The sequence below is a fragment of the Hydra viridissima genome, unplaced genomic scaffold (genome assembly GCF_058129835.1).
Source record: "Hydra viridissima isolate aposymbiotic clone 2 unplaced genomic scaffold, HvirCarnegie_v1 scaffold_20, whole genome shotgun sequence".
Taxonomy (NCBI): domain Eukaryota; kingdom Metazoa; phylum Cnidaria; class Hydrozoa; order Anthoathecata; family Hydridae; genus Hydra; species Hydra viridissima.
In genome coordinates this window covers 952,824-979,445 of record NW_028324319.1, presented here as the reverse complement: position 1 = coordinate 979,445, position 26,622 = coordinate 952,824, and the positions used below count along the sequence as shown (strand labels likewise).

General features: G+C 30.9%; 1 protein-coding gene and 4 pseudogenes across 1 annotated transcript; 2 read left to right on the top strand and 3 right to left on the bottom strand.

The window, feature by feature from the left end:
* Positions 1-3,249: 3,249 nt before the first annotated feature.
* Positions 3,250-4,365, bottom strand: LOC149876475 (uncharacterized; annotated as a pseudogene).
* LOC149876474 (uncharacterized) lies at positions 4,056-5,482 on the bottom strand. The gene is made up of 2 exons (XM_090075330.1): positions 5,218-5,482; positions 4,056-5,122 (listed from the first exon to the last, which is right to left on the bottom strand). Exon 2 carries the CDS (start codon positions 4,861-4,863, stop codon positions 4,393-4,395), a length of 471 nt encoding a protein of 156 aa, XP_089931456.1. The 5' UTR covers positions 4,864-5,122; positions 5,218-5,482; the 3' UTR covers positions 4,056-4,392.
* Positions 5,483-14,984: 9,502 nt separating this feature from the next.
* LOC149876473 (uncharacterized) lies at positions 14,985-17,039 on the top strand (annotated as a pseudogene).
* A 44-nt stretch (positions 17,040-17,083) lies between these two features.
* On the top strand, positions 17,084-17,920 carry LOC149876472 (uncharacterized; annotated as a pseudogene).
* A 2,730-nt stretch (positions 17,921-20,650) lies between these two features.
* LOC149876471 (uncharacterized) lies at positions 20,651-22,727 on the bottom strand (annotated as a pseudogene).
* Positions 22,728-26,622: the final 3,895 nt, after the last annotated feature.

The following is a 26,622-nucleotide window of genomic DNA, read 5'->3' as shown; positions in this document are numbered from 1 at the left end:
ATATTATCATTAATGACGAAACCATACAACATTAATGTCGCAAATATTGAAACCCAAACGTCATTTGTAGATTTCATATCGAAATTTATGGAATGATATTGAAAAACATTATTGAAACTAAATATCGGTTACTTTCGATTACGATACGCAGAGTTGTTCCGTCGCTATTTAAAAAATTTAGCATAATTTAACTCAACGTTTTATTACATTTTATTACAGCTTATAAAAGATGCATCTGAAACGAATGGCAAAACTAAAGACATAAAAAACTATGAAATATTTCATATGTCTAAAAAACTAAGTCTCCAAAATAGTCAAAGGAACATCAGCTTTAGTCTTCAAATGACTTAGGGAACAAGCGAACGGCTGTGATATTGATTAAAAACTAATTTTCTCTAAGAAAAGCAGTAATGATTGCAACAGAATTTAAAATATTCAACTTAACATTGTAAACTGTCGGTTTCTCTGTCAGATCAACTGCTTTGTTTCTTGATTTACGCGCTATCAATATAGATGGCATGGAAGTCAATAATCTGTCTCAACTGACTGGTTTCTTTAACGAAGACCAATTTTTTTCAACAGAGAACGGATTTTTTTTACGAATATAAAAAATTGATTGAACAATTGCATGAACGCAAATTTACCGCTTTTATCACTTTTTACCCCATTCATCAGTATATACCCCTCTTTTTGCTGATTACCGAAAAACTAAACAAAGATTTTTAAAATTGCTTATTGTATTTATATTACTAAATTTTACATTTACACTTTTAAACAAAGAAGTTATAGAAAAGAATTTAATCATCAAATATTTCATCATCTGCCTCTAATAAAATATTTTCAAGCTCAGATACTCTGTCCTTCTTTTTCTCATTCCGCTTCCAATCAGACTTCATTATATTACTTTTTTTTTTTTTTTTTTTTTTGCTACTACTTTGTCTTTGTTAGACTAACATGCTAGTCTTTTCTGGTTTTACATTTTGCCTAAAATCTGTAAATGTTCCACCTCAAAAAAACATTCTTTCTGTTAAAGCAGCAGTCACTGGTACAGCCAAGTAACTTCTAGCCAGACCAGCTCTAGCTAAGGTATTTCACCCCTACTTTGCTTGCACCATTCCAAACCATTCACATTTCTTTCAGGTAAGGTCATTGTGTGATACTTTTCACGTCAAGGGTGGCTTGAGCTTTGATTGGCTTGACTGTAAATTTTAAATGGGTTTCGCTTAAGTTTGCCTTCTGTCTTACTAAAACTGAAGGTACACTGGATCCATAGTTTCGTCAAGTTCTGATGTTTCTAGCGAAGTATGATCATCAACCAATTACTTGAAGAACTGAACTGCGGTTGGGTGATTGTCAATCAATTCCTTGATGGCGGCTTCCCTACCTACCTCTCTGTTTGCAATATCTTTGAGTGTGTATCCTTTATAATATGGGTGCAGAAGTAAATCCGCATTATAATATTTGACTCCAATGCCATTATTGTGTAAAACTTTCTGAAATACTTCCATGGATTTGTTTAGGCACTCTGCAACTTTATTGTCATGCTCTTTAACGTCATTTACGGTTCTTTTGCAAAACAAGTGGAGATTTAATGTCTCTTTGAACTTTATGCATGGTCACCTGTTTTTCCGAAGACCAGGAAAAATTCAAAAATTCCGAGTTTTGTGCCGCATTTTACCGCATTTTCGCAAAATTTCTGGGATTAAAAATATACTAAATTACAGTTAAATTAAAAATTTACTTTAAGTGAGCTTTAACTCCACTGGTGCTACCTTGAGACAGCTTAATCACTTATTTGCGCTTATTGCACTCAGCAAATCCTGATTTCCTGACAGAGCCAGAGATATTATCATCTCCTCTGTCAATCTTGGTAAAATAATTCCAAAGAGACATTGTTTCTTGAAGGTGGTTTGATTTGTTTATGATTTGGTTGTTAATGGTAGTGGTTTTGGTATACTAATCAGATCAGAGGTAAAAACTTTGAAACTGTTAGTCTTTCTTGACTTTAGTCAAGCTTATTTAGGAGGCTAATTTAATTTTAGGAGGTAATTATTTAATATATAGCTTGATAAAAAGAAAGCATTAATTTACGCTATTTTATCCATAATTATCGCTATTACTAACTTTCATCAAATATTATCGGAATTACCGGTTTTTACCGTTATTACGCAATTTTATCGTTTTTACGGTTTTTACATTCTTCAAGAAAAAGGAAAGTGTGGAAATGTATAATAAGCATTTGCAGATATTTTTTACCGCCGGTGCGAAAATACCGATTCTTAGTGGTAGTTACACCATTGCTCAAACATATACTTTTGCTTAACGCAATCAAATCTGGTAATTGACCAATCTTTATTCAAATTACCAGTGTATATACAGGAAATTTAGTTATTGTGGTAAAAGTTTTGTCATAACATGAAGTCTAAACTTGATTTAGACTTCATGGGATGACAAATCAACAGCTAAACCGACCATATTTGAAGAATTAAGATTTAACTTAGGGCCTGTTTATATGGAAAGCGGGCTGGCTCGGCAAACGAGCCAGCCCGTTTACCGAGATATCGACTTCATCAATATTTTAACTTAATTTTATTTTGCGTTTACATGAATAAACGAGCTAGCCCGGATAGCGAGATCTCACTGTTTTTTGCCGAGATCTCGGCAAACGGGCTGGTTAATTTCTTAAATAAATTTGTACGCATGAGTATAAACTCTTACATTTTTTTAAATTTAAAAGCTTCGGCGTAAAATAATAAATTTAATAATAAAACCGACAACTTCCGTGTACTTAAAATTTTAGTTGTTTTGCTTTTAAATTTACCAAAGATCCAGTATTAATGTAGTCAACTTGAGGGTCAACCTGGACAAAACTTGTAAAAAGCAGTGTTTGGTATCGTTAAAACCGCAATTTTATGTACATTTTGCAGGAAAAAGTCCACCAAATAACCTCTTGGGCAAAATTATTTACACTACTTTTTTTTGCAATAACTTTTTGTGTAATAACGTCATTTTTTCACACTTTCATTAAAAAAAAACTAAATGTCTAAATGGTTTTTCTATTTATTAATATGTCATCAAAAAATGATAAATATATAATATACAATAAGCAATTTTAAAAATATACAATACATCCCCATTAACACTGGGGAGGCCAGGGGAATAGGCTTCTTCCCCCCCTCCAAAAAAACTTTTTTTTTTTTTTTTTTTTTTCTTTTTTTTTTTTTTTAAAAATACAAATGCAATATGATTTTATTCAAACAAATTGAACCAGTTGTCAAATATGTTTCTATCTTCTACTTCATCGACGTTGTTTCCCTGATCGTTGTTATCAAACAAAGACATTGAATTGTGACAATCTATTCCATGACACTGTATGCAAGCACTCATGCACCTAGTAACATGCCGTTTACAAGGACAAGCGTTGTTGCAAGATTTCTTTGTTGTAATGCTACAGTTACATCGGATAATGCTAAGAATGTGCTCTGGTGCTACAGCCTGAAGTGAAATAAAATTTTTGAACTTATTTTACATATCGAATAACATATAACATAACATAAGTTACTCAATCAACTTTTATTTCTCTTTATCTTACATCTCATTATTGGGACCAAGATATTGCTTTGATTTCTCCATCCCATTCAGTTGGTTTAAGTTCAATATTCAACCATTGCAAAATCTGCAAGTGCACTCTTAAAGAATATCTTATAGCATCTTCTGTTGGTGGAAGTCTTTCTGGTTGAATATCTTTAAAAGATGATTGTGTCATTTGCATATACTTATATTTTCTCATCAATGTTAAGCTTTCTTTTTCGTTGTTTCCACCTAAGGTTTGATTTCAAAAAATTAAAAAGATAATTTTTTTTTTTAAGTTAATCTTTTTTTATCATAATTAATCTTTTAAATGCTCTACGTTACCATAAGCTTTTATAGCAAATTTTATTCCAGCAGATGAAACTTGTTCTTGTGTTGCAAAAGGGTCCTTGAATACCAGACAAACCTTTTTAATTAAAATGCTGTTTTGTTCTACTAGCTTCATGGCAGCAGTTTTGCATTGCCCAAAACATGAAGATGTAGTATCACATCCGCCCCAAGCATGAATAAATAGTAGATTACTTCTTACATGAGTTGGCAATAGTGAGTTTCTTGCACACTGATCAATTCCATGTCTTTTTTTGATGCCTTTACGAGCTTCATGGCGTATGAAAATATCGCTCATTGATGGCTGCCACATGTTTAAAAGTAAAACAAGTATGTCTGTATCATCAGTAACAACGGTAGTATGATTTCCTTGACTTGCATTTTCAAGACTTTTCAAAACTATAGTTTTATAAGCGTCATCTTCACATCTAGTGCAATCATGACCATGTAATATCAAAGCACTTGATAAGGAGCCTATTTTTTATCAAATAAAAACAACAAATTAGTTTTGTTGTTTTTATTTGATAAAAAATCGGCTTGCTTGCATTTAATTTCCGTTTGATGATGTAGAGCAAAATCTGGAAATTTTACTTTTACTCGTCTTTGGTGCTCAAGATCTTTCGTCGAAAGTTTGTAGCCATCAAAAACCACAGTTGTATTTTTTCCATATTTTCGGTCAATATAATTGCAATACTGTTGAACTATATCATCAAATGTAGAAGGAATTTTCCAAAGGACTTTGTGTAGTAATGATCCCCCGTCTAAAAGATTGTTGGTTTTGTTTGGCTCATTTGATTGTTTTGTTAAAGAATTACTTAGAAGAACTTTGCTAAGTAATGCTTTATTGGATTTCCTCATAAGACCATCTTTAAAAAGCGATGTTGGTTTAGGTGTTAATTCATACTCAAAGCAACTTGTAATGTCTTCTGATCGTTCAGCTAACATGATAAAACCTTTGAAAGAGAGCAGTTGGATTCACATGGAATGTTTCATTATTAACTTTAATTCCAGGGTGTAACGTTATGAGACTTTAAGCTTTTTCAGAACGTTTTACAACAGCTTTGTTAGCAACAACATTTTCAAGAGCCATTTGATTATTTAATCCTATCTTTATCCAGTTGTTTTTGAACTACCTCAATAATTGAAGATTTTTTGACATCATCCACTTTTATAATTTGGTTAACTAAGTCTTTATAGATTCCTTCTAGAGCAGATTGATCATATGTTGCTTCTAAACTTTCTAGAAGAAGTGGAGTCAGGGCCGACTCAACTTTTTAGTTGAGTCGGCCCTGACTCCACTTTTTCTGGCAACCAAATCAATGCATCCATTCAAACGGTGGCCAACTCTGGATGACCAATCATCATTTCTCTTTTCACACATTTTAAGAAGATTTTCTTTGCAACATATTGTTTCTACATGGATTATACTGGCACGATCTAGATGTTTAGGATCCACAATAGGTAGTTTTCCACAAATAAAACAGTTTTTTTTCCTAAAAAATATTGTTTTTATTAACACTACCGAGAATTCATTCAAGTCTTTTTTACTCTTACCATTTGCCATGTACATTTATATTATATATAATTTTTATATATTTTTATACTTTTTAGTATATTAAGCGAATTGACATTTCAATTAAAACTTACTTCTGAGCGTAGCTTACGCTTCTTCTTTAGAAGATTTTCTGTGGTTGACAACCTTCGCTTGTTTGTATAATCTTTTCTGCAAACAGAGTGAACCTTGATGCTGGATTTTCCGTTCAAAAAGTTGGTTAGTTGGGAGTCAGTTCTAAGCTTTGAAAACTCAAATATAGTTTTTGTTCCTTTTTCTCCCACAGTAACAAGTGTAGCGTTGGTTGTTTCTTTACAGATAATGCAAATATCGTCATCCATTTTTTCGTAATTTTAAATAATATAAAATACCTATTTCTAAAGAAATATTTTGCGCATTAATACTAATGTGTCAGTAAATGATTAATGCTCAAAGTTTTTGTTCAAAAAGTTTAAAGTTTGACATTTTATTTTTGGCATATTTTCATATATTAGGCATTAAATAGAAAAAAAAAGGCCTAAAGCAATATAACAAAAACTTGTTATATTGCTTGTTAAACTTGGTACCAGATCCCTTTTATTTAATAAATGAATAAAATTCATTTTATGTATTGCTAGGAATTAAAAAACAAATTCTTCAAACTTACATTTTATTTATATAAATAAACAATTATAATCAAACTCAGCGTAATTAGGAATTATGCTACCATAAATCAGTTCTGCCAGTTTTAAACAAGCAACTACGATTTTTTTCTTAAAAGGCCCCTCTCTCTTGCTTGTTTTATCTTTTGAAGTGATTGTGATCGTTTTCGTAAAAGAATATTATTTAAAAAGTTATCAACTTTAAGTTTGTAAAGCTTATATAACACAATTAGGGTTTTAACAAGCATTATTTGTGTTATAATACCAGTTAAACATATTGTTAAAATGCAATGTTTTTTTTTTTGTCGCTAGACGCCATCTTTAAAGTTATTATTTTACCGATAATGAGGCCAGCCTTGCTAGAAAAAGCCAGGCCCACCTCGATATCATTTTTGATTTTTTTGGCAAAAAATTCATTTAAACACAATTTTAAAACTGGCTCGTTTTCCGGGCTAGCTCGGCAAACGGGCTAGCCCTTGTCAATATAAACAGGCCCTTAGAGTTTTAACTTAAGAGATAAAACTATACTATTGAGGATATATGTACATAAACTTATTAATTTTTTGTTTTTAAATGAAGAAGAACTGTATACAGTAAAATATCATCTGACATGGTTGGTGACCTTTCATATTTATTGAAAAATTAATTTTTATTTGAATTTCCAATTGCAATTTTGTTATTTATTTTAAAAACGGTACTATGTAATGCACATTTGTATACCAGTTGATTAAAAACAGACTTCTGCGCATACCATTGTAGTAACTGAAGTACAATATGCTATTTAATTAGAAAATTATAACGATTCTTTTTAGTTTATTCTGTTCACTTGTATAGGATTAAGTTAGGGAGCAATCAATGCAACCATGTGACACAAGTACATCCACTTTTTAAGTTAGTTTTTTAAAATAATATGTAAGTAAGTGTTTAAACTACATACAGAAAACTTGCGATTTCAACATAATTAGCAATTGTTTTTTACGGAAGTAGTTCTGAAAATGAATGACCCTGTAACAGCACAAAACTTTTAAAATATTTCAGAAATACAATTATAGCTATCAAAGACCATTCATCCTTATCATAATGAAAAGGTATTAAAGAAAGGTCAGGTTTAATTAATCTATTAGGTGGCTACCTCAGCAGTAATGGTAACAAAAGTTATATAAAACATCTTAGAAATCATGATTGTATTAAACTTTTTATTGAAACTTACTTCTGCGGCTAAACTATGGTTTTGTTTAAATGAGCTTTAGAGCGTTTTCATACAAAAAATGGGAAGATAAGGAAAATTTATACGAAGAAACAAATCTTGGTAGTCACATGGCTTTTTACTGAAAAATCTTGAATACCGGTACTTAACTAATTTAGCTTGCATTTAAAATGTTTATATGATATATTGATATTTTTTAAAAAGAAAATTTTAATTCAGGATTGTTGCAACTCCGTGCAAGAAATACTAATAAAAAATGTTAACGACTCAAAATACTTTTGCAAATGCATTCATAAAAAAGTTTTTGTTTAGCAATGTTCCTCATTTGTGCTCATTTGCTTTAAAAGACATTTCTATTGGCAAAGAGCTTCTCATGTTTTGTGGAGCTAAAAACCTCAGTTGTATGCTAAAGTTTTTTCATTTTCTTTAAAGTTAAGCCTATTTATTAGGGCGTGTCAATTTTTTTTTATTTTTTTCTTTATTATATATGGCTAGCAAAAAAAAAAAAATTTACATTTGCATGTAGAAATTATAAAAATAAAAATTACACAGGCCTGCAAAATGAGAGTCATAACTTCCTCTCTGGAATTTGATAGCTGATTCTAGGGTATTATGGTGCGCTGATTACGAATATGTACTTAGTTTTTCTCTATCACCTCCAGATTTTTCAAAAAAGGAACAGATAGAAAATAGCAAAAAAACAGAAAATTTCATATAAAAAAATATATATTTAAAACAGAACATTATTTTTAACTTAAAAAACTACTAAAAAATAATAACAACTTAACACTAGTCTAAGTAACATTTAAATTTCATTTGTGGAACCTGGTCCTTTTCTCCTGGAAGCTTCGGTTGTGCGATTTTCGCTTAAATTTCCGGTTTGGATCGTCGCGCTTCAATAACCAACAATAGTCCGCCATCATGTTGGTATTCCATCTTCCTTGATACCGAACTTCAAGCTCTTTCAAATCTTGATGAAATCTTTCGCCTTGTTCTTCGCTAACGGCTCCTTGATTTTCTGGGATGTAATCAATATGAGAATTTAAGAAATGAAGTTTAATGCTCATATTACAACCCATTACACCCAAATTGGAAATCATTTTGGCCACTATTTCTTTATAGTCGGAGCTTTTATTGTTCCCCAAAAATTTTGTCACCACTTCCTTAAATGACTGCCATGCTTGCAACTCGATATCATTAAGTTTTTCATCAAACTTTTCATCCGACATTAATTTCCTAATATCAGGGCCGACGAAAATTCCTTCTTTTATCTTAGCTTCTGATAAAGATGGAAAAACTGAATGCAGATATTTGAAGCCTTCCCCCTCTTTATTTAAAGCCTTCACAAATTGCTTCATTATACCCAATTTGATGTGCAATGGTGGCAGTAAAACTTTTTCTCTGGGAACCAAACTCTGTTTAAGTACGTTTTTGAATCCTGGGGTTAGTTCAGTTTTTTGAGTCCATTCCTTTTTGGTTCAATGATGTTGTTTATCCCGGCTATCCCACTCGCAAAGAAAGCACGGGTATTTTGTATAACCACCTTGTTGGCATATGATTTTCAAATCTCCACACAACATCCAACCGTGTTGCTCATAAGGTATATTAGTCAAAAGCTTTTCCAAATTTTCATAACATTCCTTTAAATGGACAGAATGTGCAACAGGTAACGAGGCATATGTATTCCCATTGTGCAGAAGAACTGCTTTCAAACTTCTTTTTGAGGAGTCAATAAACAATCTCCACTCGTTAGGATCGTATTCAATGTCGTACATTTTCGTCAAGCCTGGAATATCTTTACAGAACACTAAATCTTCAGCGAAGAATGGAAGAAAATCTTTTTCTCTGTGACGGTACCATGAAAATGAAGTACCAGGTGCCAGCATATTTCTTTCTTTTAATCGTGATCCGAGGAGTTCCGCTGCATCTTTGGGAAGATTCAAATCTCTTGTCAAGTCGTTTAAATGTGACTGTGAAAAGAGCTGACAAGCGTCAGAATCTCCATGAAATTCAGGATCAGATTGGTGTACATCCTCTTCCTCTATATCACAGTCAGAATTTTCAATTTGTAGAGCTGGAACCGGGGGCTGCACCATTTTTGAATCGCCAAATATTGCAGGCGTAACTGATGACACGTTTGGATAGTTTATGTCCCTTTTCTTTTTTGAATTGTATCCAGTTATGTCACAACAACAAAAGTAGCAATCTTTAACATGGTTGTTATGCTCTCTCCATAGCACAGGCGAAACGATTTTGAAGCTATTTTTCTGTCCTTTTGACCACTTGCGAAGTTCTAAAAAACAAGTCGTACAAATTTTATGAGGTGCCCAAGTTTTGTCTTGGTTACTTAAAACGAGTCCAAAATAACTTTTATAAATATTTTTTACAAAGTCTGTAATACTGTTTCGTTGTTTTATCACCATAAATTTCCCGCAAATATAACAGAAACAATTGGGAGAGTTTAAACAACTTCGCGATGCCATTTTAAAGTTTATGTTGCAAGATGCGCACTTCAACTGTTAAATTTCTAAATCAGTGCGGGTACTTAGACAAAAATCCTTTGGTTTATCTTAATTACACCCTTTTCTAATAATATTCACAACAATTAGTTAATATTACCAAATCATTATGTAATAATGAGCTCATTACTAAATTAAGCCAAAATGACCCGTTTTTGACATGTTTAATGCGAATTACTAATACTTATTATGTTGTCATTAACAAATTACTAATTGGCGTTAATTTCTATGTTCCCTTACACTAATTATATGAAATAAAAATTGAGCTGAAGTAAATTAATAACGTTTTAGACATTTCAAAAGGTAGGCGCTGAAACATTTTAATGCAAAATCTTAAATATTCCATATCAAAAAATCCTGACGTGATGGATTTTTTTAATTATTTTTCTCGTAATCAGCACATCAGAAACTATAAAAAACGTTACTCAGATTTTTAAGAGGAAAACCATTGCAGGCCTGTGTTATTTAAAGGCACTTCCATCTGCTTTTTTTAACATACAATTTTTTTGTTAATTTTCACATAATTTTTGAATAAGCTTACTCAAATAGATTTGATTTCAAATAGCTTATAAAAAAGTAATAACTTGATTTGCAATATACATGAGTCAAAAATTTTTCAAATTTAAGGCAGGTCGCCTGCAATCCAGTAGTCCCTTTTGTCCTAAATTGAGGGTTCGAAGGGTCCTATAACGGCTCTGAATTATATATATCTAAATATATTAGTCTTAAATACTATTTTGTGTATAATCTCTTCATAAAAAATCATACATTAAGGTGGTAGGCCTATGAAAAAATTTTAAAGATATATTTACAATAAAACTAATCAGTTGTTAACAATAATTATGAAATTAAACATAAAATCAATAAAATATATAAAAAAGTGCCTCGCTTGCCTCGAAATTATATTAAAAAGTGTGAAAAAAACGAAAACTTCAAAACACAATTTCTCAAAAACGACAATAAATCAAAACTTCAAATTTGGTATGGTAGTTCTACATATGTATAAAATTCATTTGTCATAGGATTTTTAAATTTGCCTTCCTAGTTCAGATTATATTGACTTTTAAACTTGAATATATATTTTTATAAAAAAACTCTGGCAGATAAAACCACATTGTAGCGCCCCAAAAAAAGAAATTTTAAAGATCTTATGACAAATGAATTCTACATGTATGAAGAACATATCCTGAAAATTTCAGCTTAATTGCTTACGTTAAACTGGAGATATCATGTTTTAAAATTTAAAAAAAAACTAAAAATCTCAAAATGAGAAAAATCGAGTCAAAAATTTAAAATCAAAAAATTACGTCTAAAAACACTCCTTAAAAGCTACCAGTGCTATATGAATCAGTTTTTTCAGTATCTAAGTATCCTTTATGAAGAGATCTAAGTTTTTTTCTTTGCCTTTTGCATATTGAAGTTGATTTACGACGCTTGTTTACAATTCGCTTTTGGTCCTTTAAAATCAGTTTTGGAATAGTCAATGATCCTAACAATCCGAAGTGACTTAAAACAGATTTTACCCCATCTCCACCGTCATTATAATGAACTATTGCAGAGTTTATACAAAGTTCAAATGTTCTTCTACTTACAAAAATGTTTTTAGGACATCGAGTCCATAAAATTGAATGAAATGCTTCATTTGAATTTTGGGTTTGACCATGTAAACATTTACTTAGCAAATCGTCATCAGATAAATCTTTAAAAATAGGTTTTATTATATTATGAATAAAGATAGGCAAGTTAATTTTGTTTGTGTGAGTACTTGTACCTTTAAGGTTATCTAGTTGCCACTTGCACCATGAATATTCATCCCTAGGACACATAAAATGACGAATGCTATTATCACTAAAATTTGTACTGTGCCACAAAACTGCTCCTATTGCTTTTTTCATTGCATAAATGCTGTTAGTGTTATTTCTAATTGCAATACCATAATAATTCTGCATTGAGTTAATTGCACTATTAGTCAAATTTCCTTTTCCATGTAGGGGTTTATTTGTTCCTTTATAATTATGTACAATTTTTCGCAAGCGTGTACCAAGTCGCTTCTGCACATGCCCAATGCATTCTAATTTTATTGGTTGAATATTATAACTTTTATATGGGTTAGATTCTTCAACTTCTTTAAAAGAGGAAGTATCACCGTCCCCGAGGTATTCATGATAAATCAAATTGTATTTTTTAACTGATCGAGAAAAGATTTCCAACGCACCAGCTGCTTCCATCGCACCAGATGACTTTGTATGGTTAATGTGACATATGTGATCTGCTTTCCATCTGTTGTAGGCTGGTGATCCTCTATGTTTTTTCCACATTGAACAGCCTTTACAATGCTTGGAAAAAGCTTTAGTGTCTATAATTTTGTTATTAACAACAGCAGTTACAACACCATTTAGTGATGTGAAACCCCGCCTTTGCCAAGAGCCATCAATTGTTACTCTTTGTTTAGTTGGAATATTTAAAGTTTTGTCTTGAGCTTCTTCAGCTGCTTTTTTCATACTATTAAGAGCAGCCTTCTCATATGCTGTATAAATTTCATTGTCATTAAGTTTAGAGAATGGTGTTTTAGATAAAGAAAACATATTCATGCATTGAGAAAATGTTTCCATTGCAGTAAAACCTTTACCAATTTCACGAAAACCAATTACTGCTCTTGCATTTGCTTCGTAGATTTTAGGACCTTGACCATGGTTTTGTTTAATGCATTCTTTTGATGTATAAACAGATTTAAACCATTCGCATGACTCACATAACAGTTCTAAATTATGGGCAAATCCCTTTCTCTTCTTTCTGTTATCAATGAGAGTTATTTTTTTATGGCCACATTCAGGACATACTAACAAAGGTTGAAATAAACTCTTAAGTATAGAGAAACTAACAAATAAAAAGTAATCATCTTCCTGCCTTACTACTTCACTCTTGGTATTGAGATTAGTTTGATCTATAATTAGCCTCTTTTTACTTATGCAAGATGAAACTTTTTCTGATGAAATATTTGAAAGATTTATTCTTGAATATTTGTTTAAAGGAGGCTTTTTCTTTCTTTTTCGTGAAAAATTTTGCTTGTTGCTTTTTCCAGAAGACATTACAATTATACACCAGTACAACTTGTTTGATTTAAATCAAGAGTTGAAAAATTCATAAATAATGATTTTATTCCACAACCAATATACAGTTCAATACGACAATTATTATAAGAAAATGTGATTTTAAAGCATGACCACAAACAGCGCAGATCTATATTAAATTGGAAAAAGAAGCTTCACAAGATTTGTCATTTTGACCATCAAATTTGGGTAAAATAAAGGTTTTAATCTTTTGTTGCTATGGTGTTGCTAAGGTAAATAAACAAACTAGCTGATAATATAAGTTATTTTAAACCCTTTTAGTTTGATCAAACCTAAACAAGTTATATATCAGAAGATAGAGGATAAATTTTTACATAAATACAATATATCACCTATTTTTTCAATTTTTGATCAAAAATCTCTATTTTTCATAGGCCTACCACCTTAAATTATAGCTTTTTTTACTTGACTTACAAATCAATAAAATAAATACTAACTATGTCTTTTAAGAAGTTTGTCAACTCTTTCTTACTTGAATTATTGGCCATAGGTTCTCTGCTTGCTAACTGACCTCTAATGTATGTTTCTCTTCTGACATGTCCAAACACATGACAAGCACTTTCAGACGTCATTTTCACATATCTTTCTACAGATTGTGTATGAGGGGACCGTTTTGGTACTTTCATTGGAGAGTTAATAAACTCTTTAACTGTCTTATTAGGTAGATGGCATGTTAGAGGGGGTTCAGTAATACTACTCCAGTCTATAAGTTTTGACAAACAGTTTGCTTCCATGATGATGTTAGGTTTCTTTCGAATCCTAAAAGATTTATCCCCAAATTGAAGTATATCATTTCAGGCTCTTCCTAATTTAACTATTTTATTTACAGCTTCTCTTCGTTCTTCTACTCTCTAACTACAAAGCATAACTTGCAGAACAGACTCAGGGTGAGGATACCAAGCTGCTCTTTTAAAAATGGGTAAAACAGTATTGATTTCCTCTTAGGTTGAAGTTTTAGTAATTGCATCTGATTAAGTAAGTTGATTGGTCCCACCACCCTATTAGACTTTACTTTAATGTTAAACCAGTTAGGGATAAACACACCTATTATGTACTCAATTATCAGCCTCAACTTATATAAATTTTTACCTATTATTCCATGCTTAGATATCCAGATTCTGCAAAATCTTAAGGTAGTAGTTAGCCCTAGTTTCTTACATAGTTTTTTTTTAACCCATTGTATTACTCCTTCTCCCTATCCGAATTTTTACTGGTATTTAAATTGGTACTATCATAGCCAACAGCTTATTATTTAAAATGCAAGGATCTTTCTTTAAGCCATTTAACTAAATGATCTGAATTTATCTCTGCAGGTTTTTTAAATCTGATACTCAAGAACAAAATGGAAAAGATAATTTCCACCAGGTTCGCTGCAAACAGTATAATGTTCTTCTTTTACTAGACCTGGGATCATCTACCTGCCTTCAACATTGATAAAGACTTTAGTTTCATCTTTTCTACCATCAAAAAGTATACAACTTAAACATTATTGGTAAGTTCATTTTCATTTATTGAGGTCAACTCTTTTTTAATTTTTCCTGTGTAGTCTAGTCAAAATAAGTCTAAAAAAGGGCTAACCTGGACAAAATTTGGATATAAATGAATTTGGTATTATTCGAAGCGTAATTTTATCTACTTTAATATATCCAAAATCCACCAAAATTTATTTTGGGCAAAAAAAGTTATAAATATTATTGTTGACCTCACTTTGTAGATTTTTTTTAAAAAAATAAACTAAACCCGTACGACTTGCTGTCAATAAATTGTCATAATTCAGCGAAAAATGACGCGATTCATATAATATTTTTAAAAAAATTTGGTTTACAAATTATAAAAATGTAAAAATTAATTACATAAAATGATGACACCATCATTTTTTACTTTAATACCAGCATAGCATGCTCAAAATGCGCTAATTTTTCTTTTCAAATAATATATTTTGTGTACTTGGTAAACTGTAGAGCTGAATTTTGACCATGACTATACCAATACTTCCTAGGAAGCTCATAAGGATTCCACATCTTTATGAGCTTCCTAGGAAGTATTGGTATGGTCATGGAGGGATCAGGGCTGAATAGATTACTGGAACTTATATATGCAAACAACTCTGTCACGCATATAATGACTGGTAAAGCAGTAGCTAGAGCACTAAGAGCTCACTTCTTAGTTGAGTCTACCTTAATGAGTCTACTTTTTAAAAAAAGCCCTAAAGATGATGCTGATAGTTCTCTAGAAAATATGTATCAGGATCTGGTCTAAGGAAACATGGATTTGGAAGTGATAAACAATAGTAGTGAAGTTATAAGATTCACAAATCTTATTGAAAATTTAAAAACACAGCTTTCCCATTCATCCAGAACAGCAAAACTATGTTTGCAATATCTTGAATACATTAGCATTATCAAAATGTTCATCAGAACAGAGAGAACTGGGAACTGGCACGAACATCTTTAAGCCACCAGGCTGATGCTTATTTATTTTCCGCAACAGGGCATATAAACTATGCCAAAAGTTATCGGTTGTATCTACAATCTATGCACTCGCTTAATTTAGAACATCCTTGGCTTTACTGTAAATCAGGTTACCATTGTATTAGACGTACAGATCGATATTGGGCTGGTCTTTGGCCTGATTTAGTAATTGAACAGTGCATGATAAAATCAATGAAAAGCAATGGAGGCTTAACTAGAGGAAGGCGTATGTCAGAGTCTACAAGGAATCTTTGGGTCAGTAACTTGCACAAATGCGGAGCAATCCATGATTCCATGTCAACATTGACAAAGCATCGTTTTGAGAGCAGTCAGCAACATTGTGAATCTGGTGAGTCTCGGCGAAAAAGAGATACTAAAGATTTTAAAGCATTAAAGGAGCAGCTCGAGCTGTTTAACCCATTTGAATTTCAAGACTCAGGACTTCAATGTATATTTACTAGCCTATGTGTTGATAAGAATGATGAAATCAATTGTGATCAAGCAGAAAATGTGGGTTTAGAGATTCAAAACAGTCTTAATAATATTGCAATCAATCAAGCAGCTATCAAGCATTCAAAGCAGGTCAAGACACTTGCCAAGTTGATGCCATCTGTTAAAGTTAATGGCGATGCAGTCCACGTAGATCCTAATGTTTCGTTCCAAAGACTAATCATGCTAATTGAGAGGGTTGAAGATTTGACTGACTGCTTCGAATATGAATTAACACCGGAGCCCACATCTCTCTTCAAAGATGGATTAATGAGGAAACCAAACAAAGCAGAGCTTGGTAGAGAACTCATTAAGGATTCAACAATTTTAAAAGTGAATAATGACACAACCTATATTCTTGACGGCGGAGCTTTGCTGCATCGAGTTTTTTGGAGTCTCCCAGCTACATATTCAGACATTATTGAACAATATTGTACATATATTACAAAAAAGTATGGTAATCATGCTTTAATTATTTTTGATGGTTACAAATCATCCATCAAAGATCAAGAACATCAAAGGAGAGCAAGAAAGTCTATCAACATTGTATTCCAACCAAAAAACCAAGTGAACTGCAAACAATCTGAATTTCTGTCAAACAGCAATAACAAAACTGCTTTGATCAAAGCATTGGTAATAAAGCTAAGAGAAAAAGGTCATATAGTAGTGGAATGCGAAGGAGACGCTGACAGAACCATTGCTACAAAAGGAATTGTGCTTGTACAAAATGGAAAATGTGTGACTATAATAGCTGATGATACAGACATTCTTGTTATGTTGGTTCACATGTGGGATCAAACCATGTGTGAGATTTTTTTTGCGCCATTAAGCTAAAATAATTATGAAAAAAAATATACGGAAACAATTATCATAAAGAATGTTACATAAAGTTTATCATATCACGTGAAAAAATGTTTGTTGTTTATCCATGCATGGAGTGGATGTGATACTACCTTTGCGCTTTTTAGTCAAGGAAAGATAGCTGTACTGAAGTTTATTGAATCGAATAGTGAGTTCGCTCAATCTTTATGTACAGTATTCCAAGATCCTTTTGCAACACAAGATCAGGTAGCTAATGTTGGAATACAAGTGGTTTTGAACATATATGGTGTGCAAGGCAATGATCATATTTTTTTTTATTGATATATAATATTGTTTATTTTATAATTATACGTCCACATTGTTTTGCAGAGGTTTAATTTAGCTCAACTATTACTATAGGTGAAAAAAATAAACAAGTCTCGCTAGCACAACTAAGGAAACAAAAATATATGAGAATGGTGGCAACTTCCAAAAAAGGAATTCAGCCAGAACGACTACCACCAACTGAAAGCGCGATCAAGTACCATTCGTTTCGAGTGTATTTACAAATTCGGCAATGGTTGGGAGTCAATATGGATGAAACAAAGTGGGGATGGAGAAGGAAAAAATGACGTTTTAGTACCTATAAAGACAGACAAAGTACGTATACTGGAGCAGCAAAATAAACCACAAATGCCGATTTTACTTTCAAAACGGATTTCTTGAAAATACTCATTTTTCAATAAACAATCTAAGTTTAAACCAGCTCCCAAAAATAGTTTTAATTAACTTTTCAACTTAAGTATTTTTTTATTCAGGATTCTGCACCAATTCACATTCTTAACATTATAACTGCGGCACTAATACTAAAACACCATGTGGAAAACAATGCCAATGTCGACGTCATGGAATAAATTACATGACAGCCTGCGGACAGTGCCAAGGTTTGGAGTGCACAAATGCACCAAAAAATGACGTCAATATCGATGACAGCGAAAATGAATATGAAAGTAGTGAAGATGGAGATGGAAACATTTTTGAAAGAATGTTTTTTTTTATTTGACTTTTGATATTATTTCTAATTATATTAGTCGAGTGTAAAAAGCACTAATTTAAACCTTAAATGAAAAATTATTCAACAGTAGTTAAAAATATATTTATTATGAAAGAAAATATTTCAAAAATGCTTGTTTTTTTAAATAGTTATACTAATAAACAAGTTTTTTTTTATTTCAGTCTCAGTATCAACTATATATCTAATAAATTTTTAAGTAAAGGTGTGTTAATATACTATAAGTATTAGCCTATGTAAAAAATATTGTAAAAAAACTGCTGACATCAGCATTTAAAAGATTTCTGAAGCACATTTCATTTTTTTAAATTTTAACACATTAGGCTATATCTGCGCAAAATTTCACAAAGACTAAGCAACTTTATAACAAGTTATTACAACTTATTGACAGTAGACACGACGGTTTTTTTTTGTATTTTCAATAAATTTGAATAAAAGTGAGGTGAGCTAAAATAATCATAACTTTTTTTGCCCAATATGGATTTTGGTGGATTTTGGGTATGTTAAAGCAGATAAAATTACGCTTCGAATGATACCAAATTCATCTTTATCCAAATTTTGTCCAGGTTGGACCCTAATTTGACTAGACTAGTGCTCTCTTAACATTATTATGATCAATGACAAGACTAGTATTTTCTTATGTCATAATTTTAGCATCAATAAGAGCAGCAGTTGCTTTTTCTGCAGTCTCTCTTAAACCTGTATGATGCCTTAAGCTTGCTAAAGCTACTTTTTTTTATTCATGGTATTATATAAACCAACTTTGTCTTTTACTTCTTTGCTTGTTTGATTAATACTCATTTTTCTTTCATCATTGGGATCTAAAGAGACCTCATTTGAGTTGCCTTGAGACAACATAAAATTTTTTTCTTGATTTATCATTTCCTTGTCTATTTTTGATTTCTTTATTTGGGTGGCCCGTTTTCCTATTATGCACCACTTTAATGCTGTAGTTTTTTTATCTCTTAATTTCAAAAACAGCAGTGACTGCTATTTGAAAGACACATTTTGTTCCCACTTTTTCTCTTTGATATCTGACAAATTTTAAGTCATGACAAGGAAATTTCTTTTCTTTTTTACTGATGCATTTAATTTGAACTTCTCTGTCACAATTTTGTTCACAATTATTCTCAGAACAAAGCAGTATTTTACAACTAGATGTAAACAAATCAAACATTTTATCAAGTTTTTCTATATATCTCTATCTCACTGATATAGTTACATTGCCATTACTAACTCTTACAGCCAATGACCACAAGTCTTTTACCTTCTGTTTAATTCTCCTTTCAGAATTAATAACTTGACTTACAAATTTAGCATTGGCTTTTTTCCACCTTATCATGATTCCTTAAATAATATCGTGAACTAGCTGATCAACAAAGAAGTTCATCTGGTCTTTCTCACTTGTCTCTCTTAAATATGAGCCATACTTGAGGATATCTCTAGAAGTTGGAAGTTCTGATGGAAGAAACTCTAGACCTTTTCCAATCAAGCTACTGAGTTGACAAATTGTCTTCTTTTTTTTTGGATATTTGACATCTTGATTATGTTATAACTTTTATTTTTTTGAAAAAAAAATTAACAAATAAAAATAAAACAAATATTAAATAGTTTTTACGAATAAGAGTTTGAATATTTAACACGTCATTTTGCTACATGTTGTCTTTCATACTGAATTCTTAAGGTGGCACACCACCAAATACTCTAAATTCTTTAAAACTTGAAAAAAAGTTTTACAGAATTTAGAAAATTTTGTTTTCAATAACACCATGTTTCGCAAAAATCAAAAAACAGAGAAAAACGCAAAAGAAAACTTAAAAAAAAAAAAAAAAAAGAAAACTATCAAGTATGAAAAACTAATAAAATCCAGCAGAATAAGCTCGGCATAGTTCTAGTTGAACTTCTTTATCATTAAACCCTTTTTCTTTTTTTTTCGGTGGCGCTACTATTCAACGATAAAATAATAATAAAAGATGAAATAATGATTGAAAAAATAAAAAATTTTTAGCCAAATTCTCTGCCTATTGGTTATTGGTTTTGTGTCGATTTTGGAATTTTTTTAAATTTATGTGTTACTAAAAATTGTAGAATTTCATGGAGAATCCATATCTGGTTTTAAAACTTGAATTAAAAAAAGTTTGCTTAGGTGATTTGCCTTTTTATATTTCAAAAAAATTTTCACCTGGTTTCTCAAAAAAAAACCCGGGATTTTATTTAAATATTAGTGAGCTTTTTTTAAATTTATGATATATATGTTTGGGGTATAATTGTTGATTAAAAATAATTTTGATATGAATAATTTTCCTTAAGAATTTGTAAAAAAGTCAAAATTAGATGTTTACTTGGAATTTAATTTTTTATAAGCATGTTTATTTCAAAAAAAGAAATTTTTATAGATTTTTCAAATACTGTTTGGCTCAATTTTATTTGTACTGATGTTAGAAAAATAACAAGACAATTTTTTTTTCTTTTTAAAGTAAATAAAGTTTTAAATATCAAAATGTTATAAATTTGCTACAAAAATATTTTTGTCAAATTTTCAAGATCTTGTTTAATATTATTTTTAGACATAAACTTTCTATTTGCCTCTTGAGTTCGTACAAATCTATCTCTCTTTTCATGAGTATACACTCTACTTGAAGCATCTCTAAACTTGCTTCACATACCGTTCGATAGGATGCCCATGACATGGCTAATTTGGCACCTGCATAGTTTCGATAAAAACTCATTGACTTCAGAAGTTGTTAGACAGGTAGTTAGGACCGGTTCATAAACTGGTGACTTCCATGATATGAGGTCTACCAATTTTTCAGCATTAAAGTTTAGAATAGGAGTCTTTTTTGGTCTGGGAGATGAATCAACTTTTTGTAGATCCTCATTTCCGGTACCTCTAATACCTTTTATCTTCTTAACAGCAACGCTTCTATCATCTTCAGTACTAGAACACAACAATTTTTGAATTATACACTCACTGAAACAAAGCCAAGCTGATCTTTGAGGGCAACACTATTTTAACAACATTTTCTTTATGGACTTGAGTTGTTGCAACTGGTAAATTACATGCTTAGGACCTTCAAACCAAGAATGTTCAACTGCGAACTTAAACCAACAAGGAAAATTAACAATTAAATTTTTTAAATTTTTACCTTGAATGCCATATTTAGAGATCTATATTCTACATATTCTGTTAGCAGTAGTAAACCATCTTGAATGTGAAACGGGCCCAATTTGTAATAAATAAAGTTTTGGTGGTAAAATACCACTTCTAATGGGGCGGACAACTCTATAACCATAAAATTGATCTGGAGATAAGTCATTTATTATTTTATCATCCAGAGAAAAAAGTGAATTACCAATTTTAATGGTTTAAAAGGATGGATTTACATCTAGATCTACAGCGAGATCAAGCATGGATCCAATAACAGCAGACCATTTACTGTTAGATTTCGTTTCACCATCTAAGTTGGTTATAAGATGCCTCAGTGGCAACTCATTTGTATGGAGTTGGCATATAAGCCAAACAAGTTTTTTCCCTAATTTTATTACTATATGTTTAATGAATCCACCCTCCCAACCAGAGTTAACATTTGCAGAGTCTCCACCAACAGCTTTCAAAGATTTGTTAATACCTCTCGCAGTCAACCATTCAACAATATCATTAACTGTTATCTCTGCATGCTTAAGACTTTTTGTTGCTTTCTCAGGAGTAAAGTGAAATAAATACTTTCCTCTAGGTTCCATATAAACAGAGTAATGCTCTTCTTTCACAGTTACTGGAAATTTTGCATTTGAACCATCAAGTTCAGTCATTTGTTTGGTTTGATCAATTCTCCCATCAAAAAACATGCACTTCACTTCTCCATTTTTTGCTATATTGGCAAAATCTTTATTAAGCTTAGAAACAATTTTTTCTTGCGCTCAAAAAACTTTACAATGGTCAATAACTAAATTTTTATCATCAGATTTTATTAATCCTACATCAATAGGTGTTGCTGTGGCGATTGCAGCTGTAGCACGTGAAGACGCCCCATATCAATACGAGAAGTTATAAATATATATAGTATAAACACATAGTTAATAAAAAAAATTATCTGAAAAATTTAAACCTTATGCTGTTCATAGCTATGTGTGTAATATCTAAGGAATTGTAATACTTTTTATTTCCTCCTTCTAATGGCTTCACGAGCTCTAGAGGTAATTCTACATTAGTATTCTCATTACTTTTATCAATTGCTACTGTTTCATTATTGAAATCACTTTCATTTTGATAGTTTATCTCATCTGACTCAAGTTTTTTTTTTTTTTTTTATTAACATCACTTTTGCCTTTATTTTTAAAGCATTTTTTATAGTCTTTCCTGGTTTCAATCTTATCACATAATCCGATTTGAAGCCTGCTAACAGTTCCAACTTTAACTCTTTGAAAATATATAAAAATAACCTCATTAGATGGTATTTTGTACTCTTTAATACATTTGCATTTATAATGAATTTCTTTATCACAATCAATCAAAGCATCACATTTTACAATCGGACATTTGCATAATAATATATCAAAAAGTTTATCAAGTTTTGTCTCAAAGTCTAATATTTGTTTGGCTCCTTTCTTTCTTGGACAAGCGATTGCTGAAGCCTCATTCCACTATGTCACTTTTTTATCGCAAATCGTTTTGTCGGTAATTAATTTCTGTGAAGTAAATTCCAAGTTTGCACATTAACACTGATGTAATAAAGCTGGTAGAAAATCTTTGGCCATCTCTTTTACAGGATAATTTCTTTTTTTTATGTCATCGCAGTCCTCTCTCAATAAAATTCCATATTTTATAACGTCTCTATTAGTAGGTAACTCTGAAACTAAAAACTGTTTTCCTGTACCAAATGCAACACTAACTTGTGTACTAGTATTTAATCTGGTTTTGGGTGGCATCATACCATCATAAGTTATAAAATACTTCCAACAAACATTCCATTCCATTGGTAAGGAATGAAAAAAGATTTTTAGAATATATTACAAGAACAAAAGCAATTGTGTAAGAGTTCTTAAATTAATACTTATCAATATACATTTAATAGTTATGTAGTTTCTTGTAGTATCAATATACATTTAATAGTTATGTAGTTCTTAAATTAACACTTATCAATATACATTTAATAGTTATGTAGTTTAGTAATTTAGTGATCAACATTACGATGAAAAAAAAAATTTTTTTTTATTTTTGTAAACACTTTTTAGAAATAAAAAATTATTTTGCATAAGTATTACACAAAATAAATTTAAACTTTGACTTATTAAGTTAAATAATCTTTTTACAACCCAAATATAACTTTATCACATCGTTTGTAACTCTGCTTTTTTAATGAACAATGTTGTCCGGTAACCTCTTCATTCCGTTTTAAAGAAAATGGAAACCGTTTATACTTCCAAAAAAAGCAAATCACCTAAGCAAATATTTTTATGATTTAAAAAATGAAATCAGGTTTGGATTCTCCATAAAATTTCACAACTTTTACTTATACCCTAAATTTTACTTATTTTTTTTTAAAAAAAAGTCTGAAAGCGACACACCTTACTATTGATGAGGATGATACAAATGTACCAAAACGTCATCAGGATACGATAAATAAATACCGTAAACTTCGTCCAGATATGAATATGCTGATTGATCGTTAGCAAGGTGGTTGATTAATGCGAGCAAAGGATTTTGATGGTTGTCTTGGCACAGTTTAAAAGCCTACCTATTGAGCAGAGCATACCCTTAGGTTTTTAACTTTTAGTTAAAAACCTAAGGGTATGCTCTGCTCAATAGGTAGGCTTTTAACTATTCCATTGATTTTTTTTTTTTTATGTGTGTGTGTTCCGACTTAAAAGTTATCTTTGTAATAATAATGTTAAAGCTTCTTAGCAAAACGAAACTGAGAATTGGTAAAGATCTCGATAAAGAACTTTATCGATGGATGAAGGGCATGGAAGATAAAATTTTAAGCAAGGTTAAATTAAAGTGTAAATACCATTTCGTTTCTGAAATGTTTGCTTAAATTGAGTGTGAAATTAATGAAAGCCTAAGAGAGGTAACAAATTGTGGGTAATACAAGAGATTTTTTTTTCAAATAAGACATTGCTAAATATGTTTATTCATTTTTCTATTGAATATTGTTTTATAGTTTAGTTCTGTTTTTATGTTTCTGTTGTCAATTTTTTTACTATTTCAAATGCTACATTGAATGGAGCAATAGGGGGGATATGAATTCTGCAAGGTTTTGTGGGTTTTCATGTTTTTCTCATATATAGCTTTGTAATATTTTATTGCTTATAACATATGCTTTTTGTTTATCTAGTCGTTGTTTAATTCATCATTTTGCATAACAAGTCAATGATAAAACGTTAAATCATAACTATCACGTGATGTAAACTTTTCGGAATAGCTTGGATTAATTAGAAAAGTTTGAAAAAATAATAAGTTTTAATGAAATTGTTAGACTAAAAAACAATTATAATTCAATAATAATTATTAATTAGGTTTTTTCAACAAAATATTCAAAGTTTTGTATAGTGAACATTTTTTCAGTCGGGTCTCTTGAATCTGAAAGTTATTCAAAGAAAGTTTGTTAAAGAACGTTTACAAACGGGTTTTTTTTTTAAAAAAAAAAGTTCTCTATAAGGTTCTTCGAAGTGCCTATCCGGATGATTTATCGGAGCGCTGAAAAACTTTTAGGTTCTTCAAAACCCGGTTTTATGGTTCTTTAAAAAACCATATCGTAAGGTTCTTCCGAAAAACTCGTACAAAGAGTTCTTTGAAGAACCTCTACAGGTCCTCCCTCAGCACCAACGTCAAGTAATCTCTGGGGTTCTTTAAAGAATGAATGGTTGTTTCCTAAAACAATAATTCGTTACTAATCAACTTGATGAAAAATATCTAAATTTCATTAAGTTTTCCTGTTTTAGACAAGCATATTCCAATACTTTTATTTTCTATCAAAAGTTATTTCATATTCAGCTCCATAAAAATTTGTGTTACAGTTTTAAATGGCATTAATTATGACTATCGCTTCTTGAAAGAAACCTTAAGATTTTTCAGTTATCTAACCCTGCTGATGGGACTCTTCTCTCAATTCTGATTGGTTTCTAAGAAACATGTGGATAAAATGGTTATTGAATTGCTTATCATTTTCAAAGTATTCCTTCAAACATGTCATCGAGCTGCAACTTTAAAAAAGCGATGATGTTTTTGTTGCATATTTATGTTATTTTTTAAATTTTTTTTTAAAATCATTTCGTGCATTACATACTTATTGTTGTAATAAAGCGTGTAGACAAAATAAATTTAAAAGAAGAAAAACAACTAAAAAAAGTACTCCTCAATTTTTATTTCGAAACAAGTAATAGTTTTAAGCAATAATATAAGAAGATCAAACATTTTAAAAAATTAGTTATTCCTGTGGGAAACTAATAAAATTTCCAGCTTTTGCTTTAGTGGTACCCATAAGCTTGCGCACAGAATAAGAATCAAAACTATTTGATGCTTTTTCAAATGATTTTTTAATATCTTTTAATGTTTCTACAAAGCTTTTTATTATTTTCACTTTTCTTTTAACAATAGCCCAGTAATTTTCAATAACTCTCAATTAAGGCAGTTTGGAGAATTTTCTGTTTTAGGTACAAGTTTCACATTATTCTTTTTATACCATTCCATAGCTAGTTTACAATAACGAATTGAAGCTAAATCAGGCCAGAACACAGGTCTGTTATTGTGTGATTTAATTAGAGGTAAAAGGCGTTTTTGGAAACATTCTTAAACATATATATGACCAGAAAGTGTGGACTGAGAAATATAAGGTGCTGATTTTTTGCCACAACTGCAAAAAGTTTGCCAAATCAAAGCTTTTTTAGCAAACTTGTCATGTTTTGTGAATTTAAATTTCTTATCTGCTTTTCCTCTGTATTTGGCAATATAATAAACAGCACCAGGAATTTGTTGATAATCGCACTTGATATAAGTTTCATCGTCTTCAATAATACAGAAATTTTTAGAAAGAAAAGTGTCATACAACTCTCTGCCGCGAGTTCTTACAATTTTTTTTGTTGAGTTTCAGAACGGTTGGGCACTTATTGTGCTTTGAAAGAATGAAAACCATGTTTGAGTCTAACTTTTGCAACAAAACTAGGAGAAAATCCATATATTTTTGCGCGTTCCTTTAGTGAAAGGCTTGGGTTATTCTTAAAACTGTTAACCAGTTTTCTAACTATTTCTATATCTTTAAAACCTTCCTTTCTTCCACCACCAGATTTTGTTTGAGAAAAACGTTGAATTACACGACGAACTGTGTATGGATTTATTTCCAACGATTTTGCTATCGATTTGTAGCTACTATTAGGATTTTGTAAATATTTGTGCATAATTTTTTCTCTTACGTCTACTTCTTTTGTCATTTTTAAAACTAATTTCAAGTTAAATCCAAAAACTAACATTTTTTTGAAACCACAACATTGTTTTGCATTTTGTAAACAAAATGCAAAACAATGTAAAAGGTTTTAATATAACTACTGAAATATATTATAAATATTATAAATACCTTCACTGATAGAAGACATTTACAACCTTTTGCTTTCTGTTTTTTCTTCAGTGTCTCCCAGCACCCCAGTATGGATGAGTCCTCCATTTAAAGGATGACTTATCCATACCGCCCTTACTACACCACTTATTGAAGGACCTCTCCGAGAGAGGCCCTAGGTGTTGGGAGCGATAACTTCGGTATTGCTCAAATGTTAACGGCTCTAAAATTACAAATAAAAGGATATAATAAAGATAAAAAATATTTGCAAT

Bases quoted from the DNA above. Each gene is read 5' to 3' on its own strand.
- LOC149876474 (XM_090075330.1), bottom strand. From the start codon at position 4,863: ATGTTAGCTGAACGATCAGAAGACATTACAAGTTGCTTTGAGTATGAA.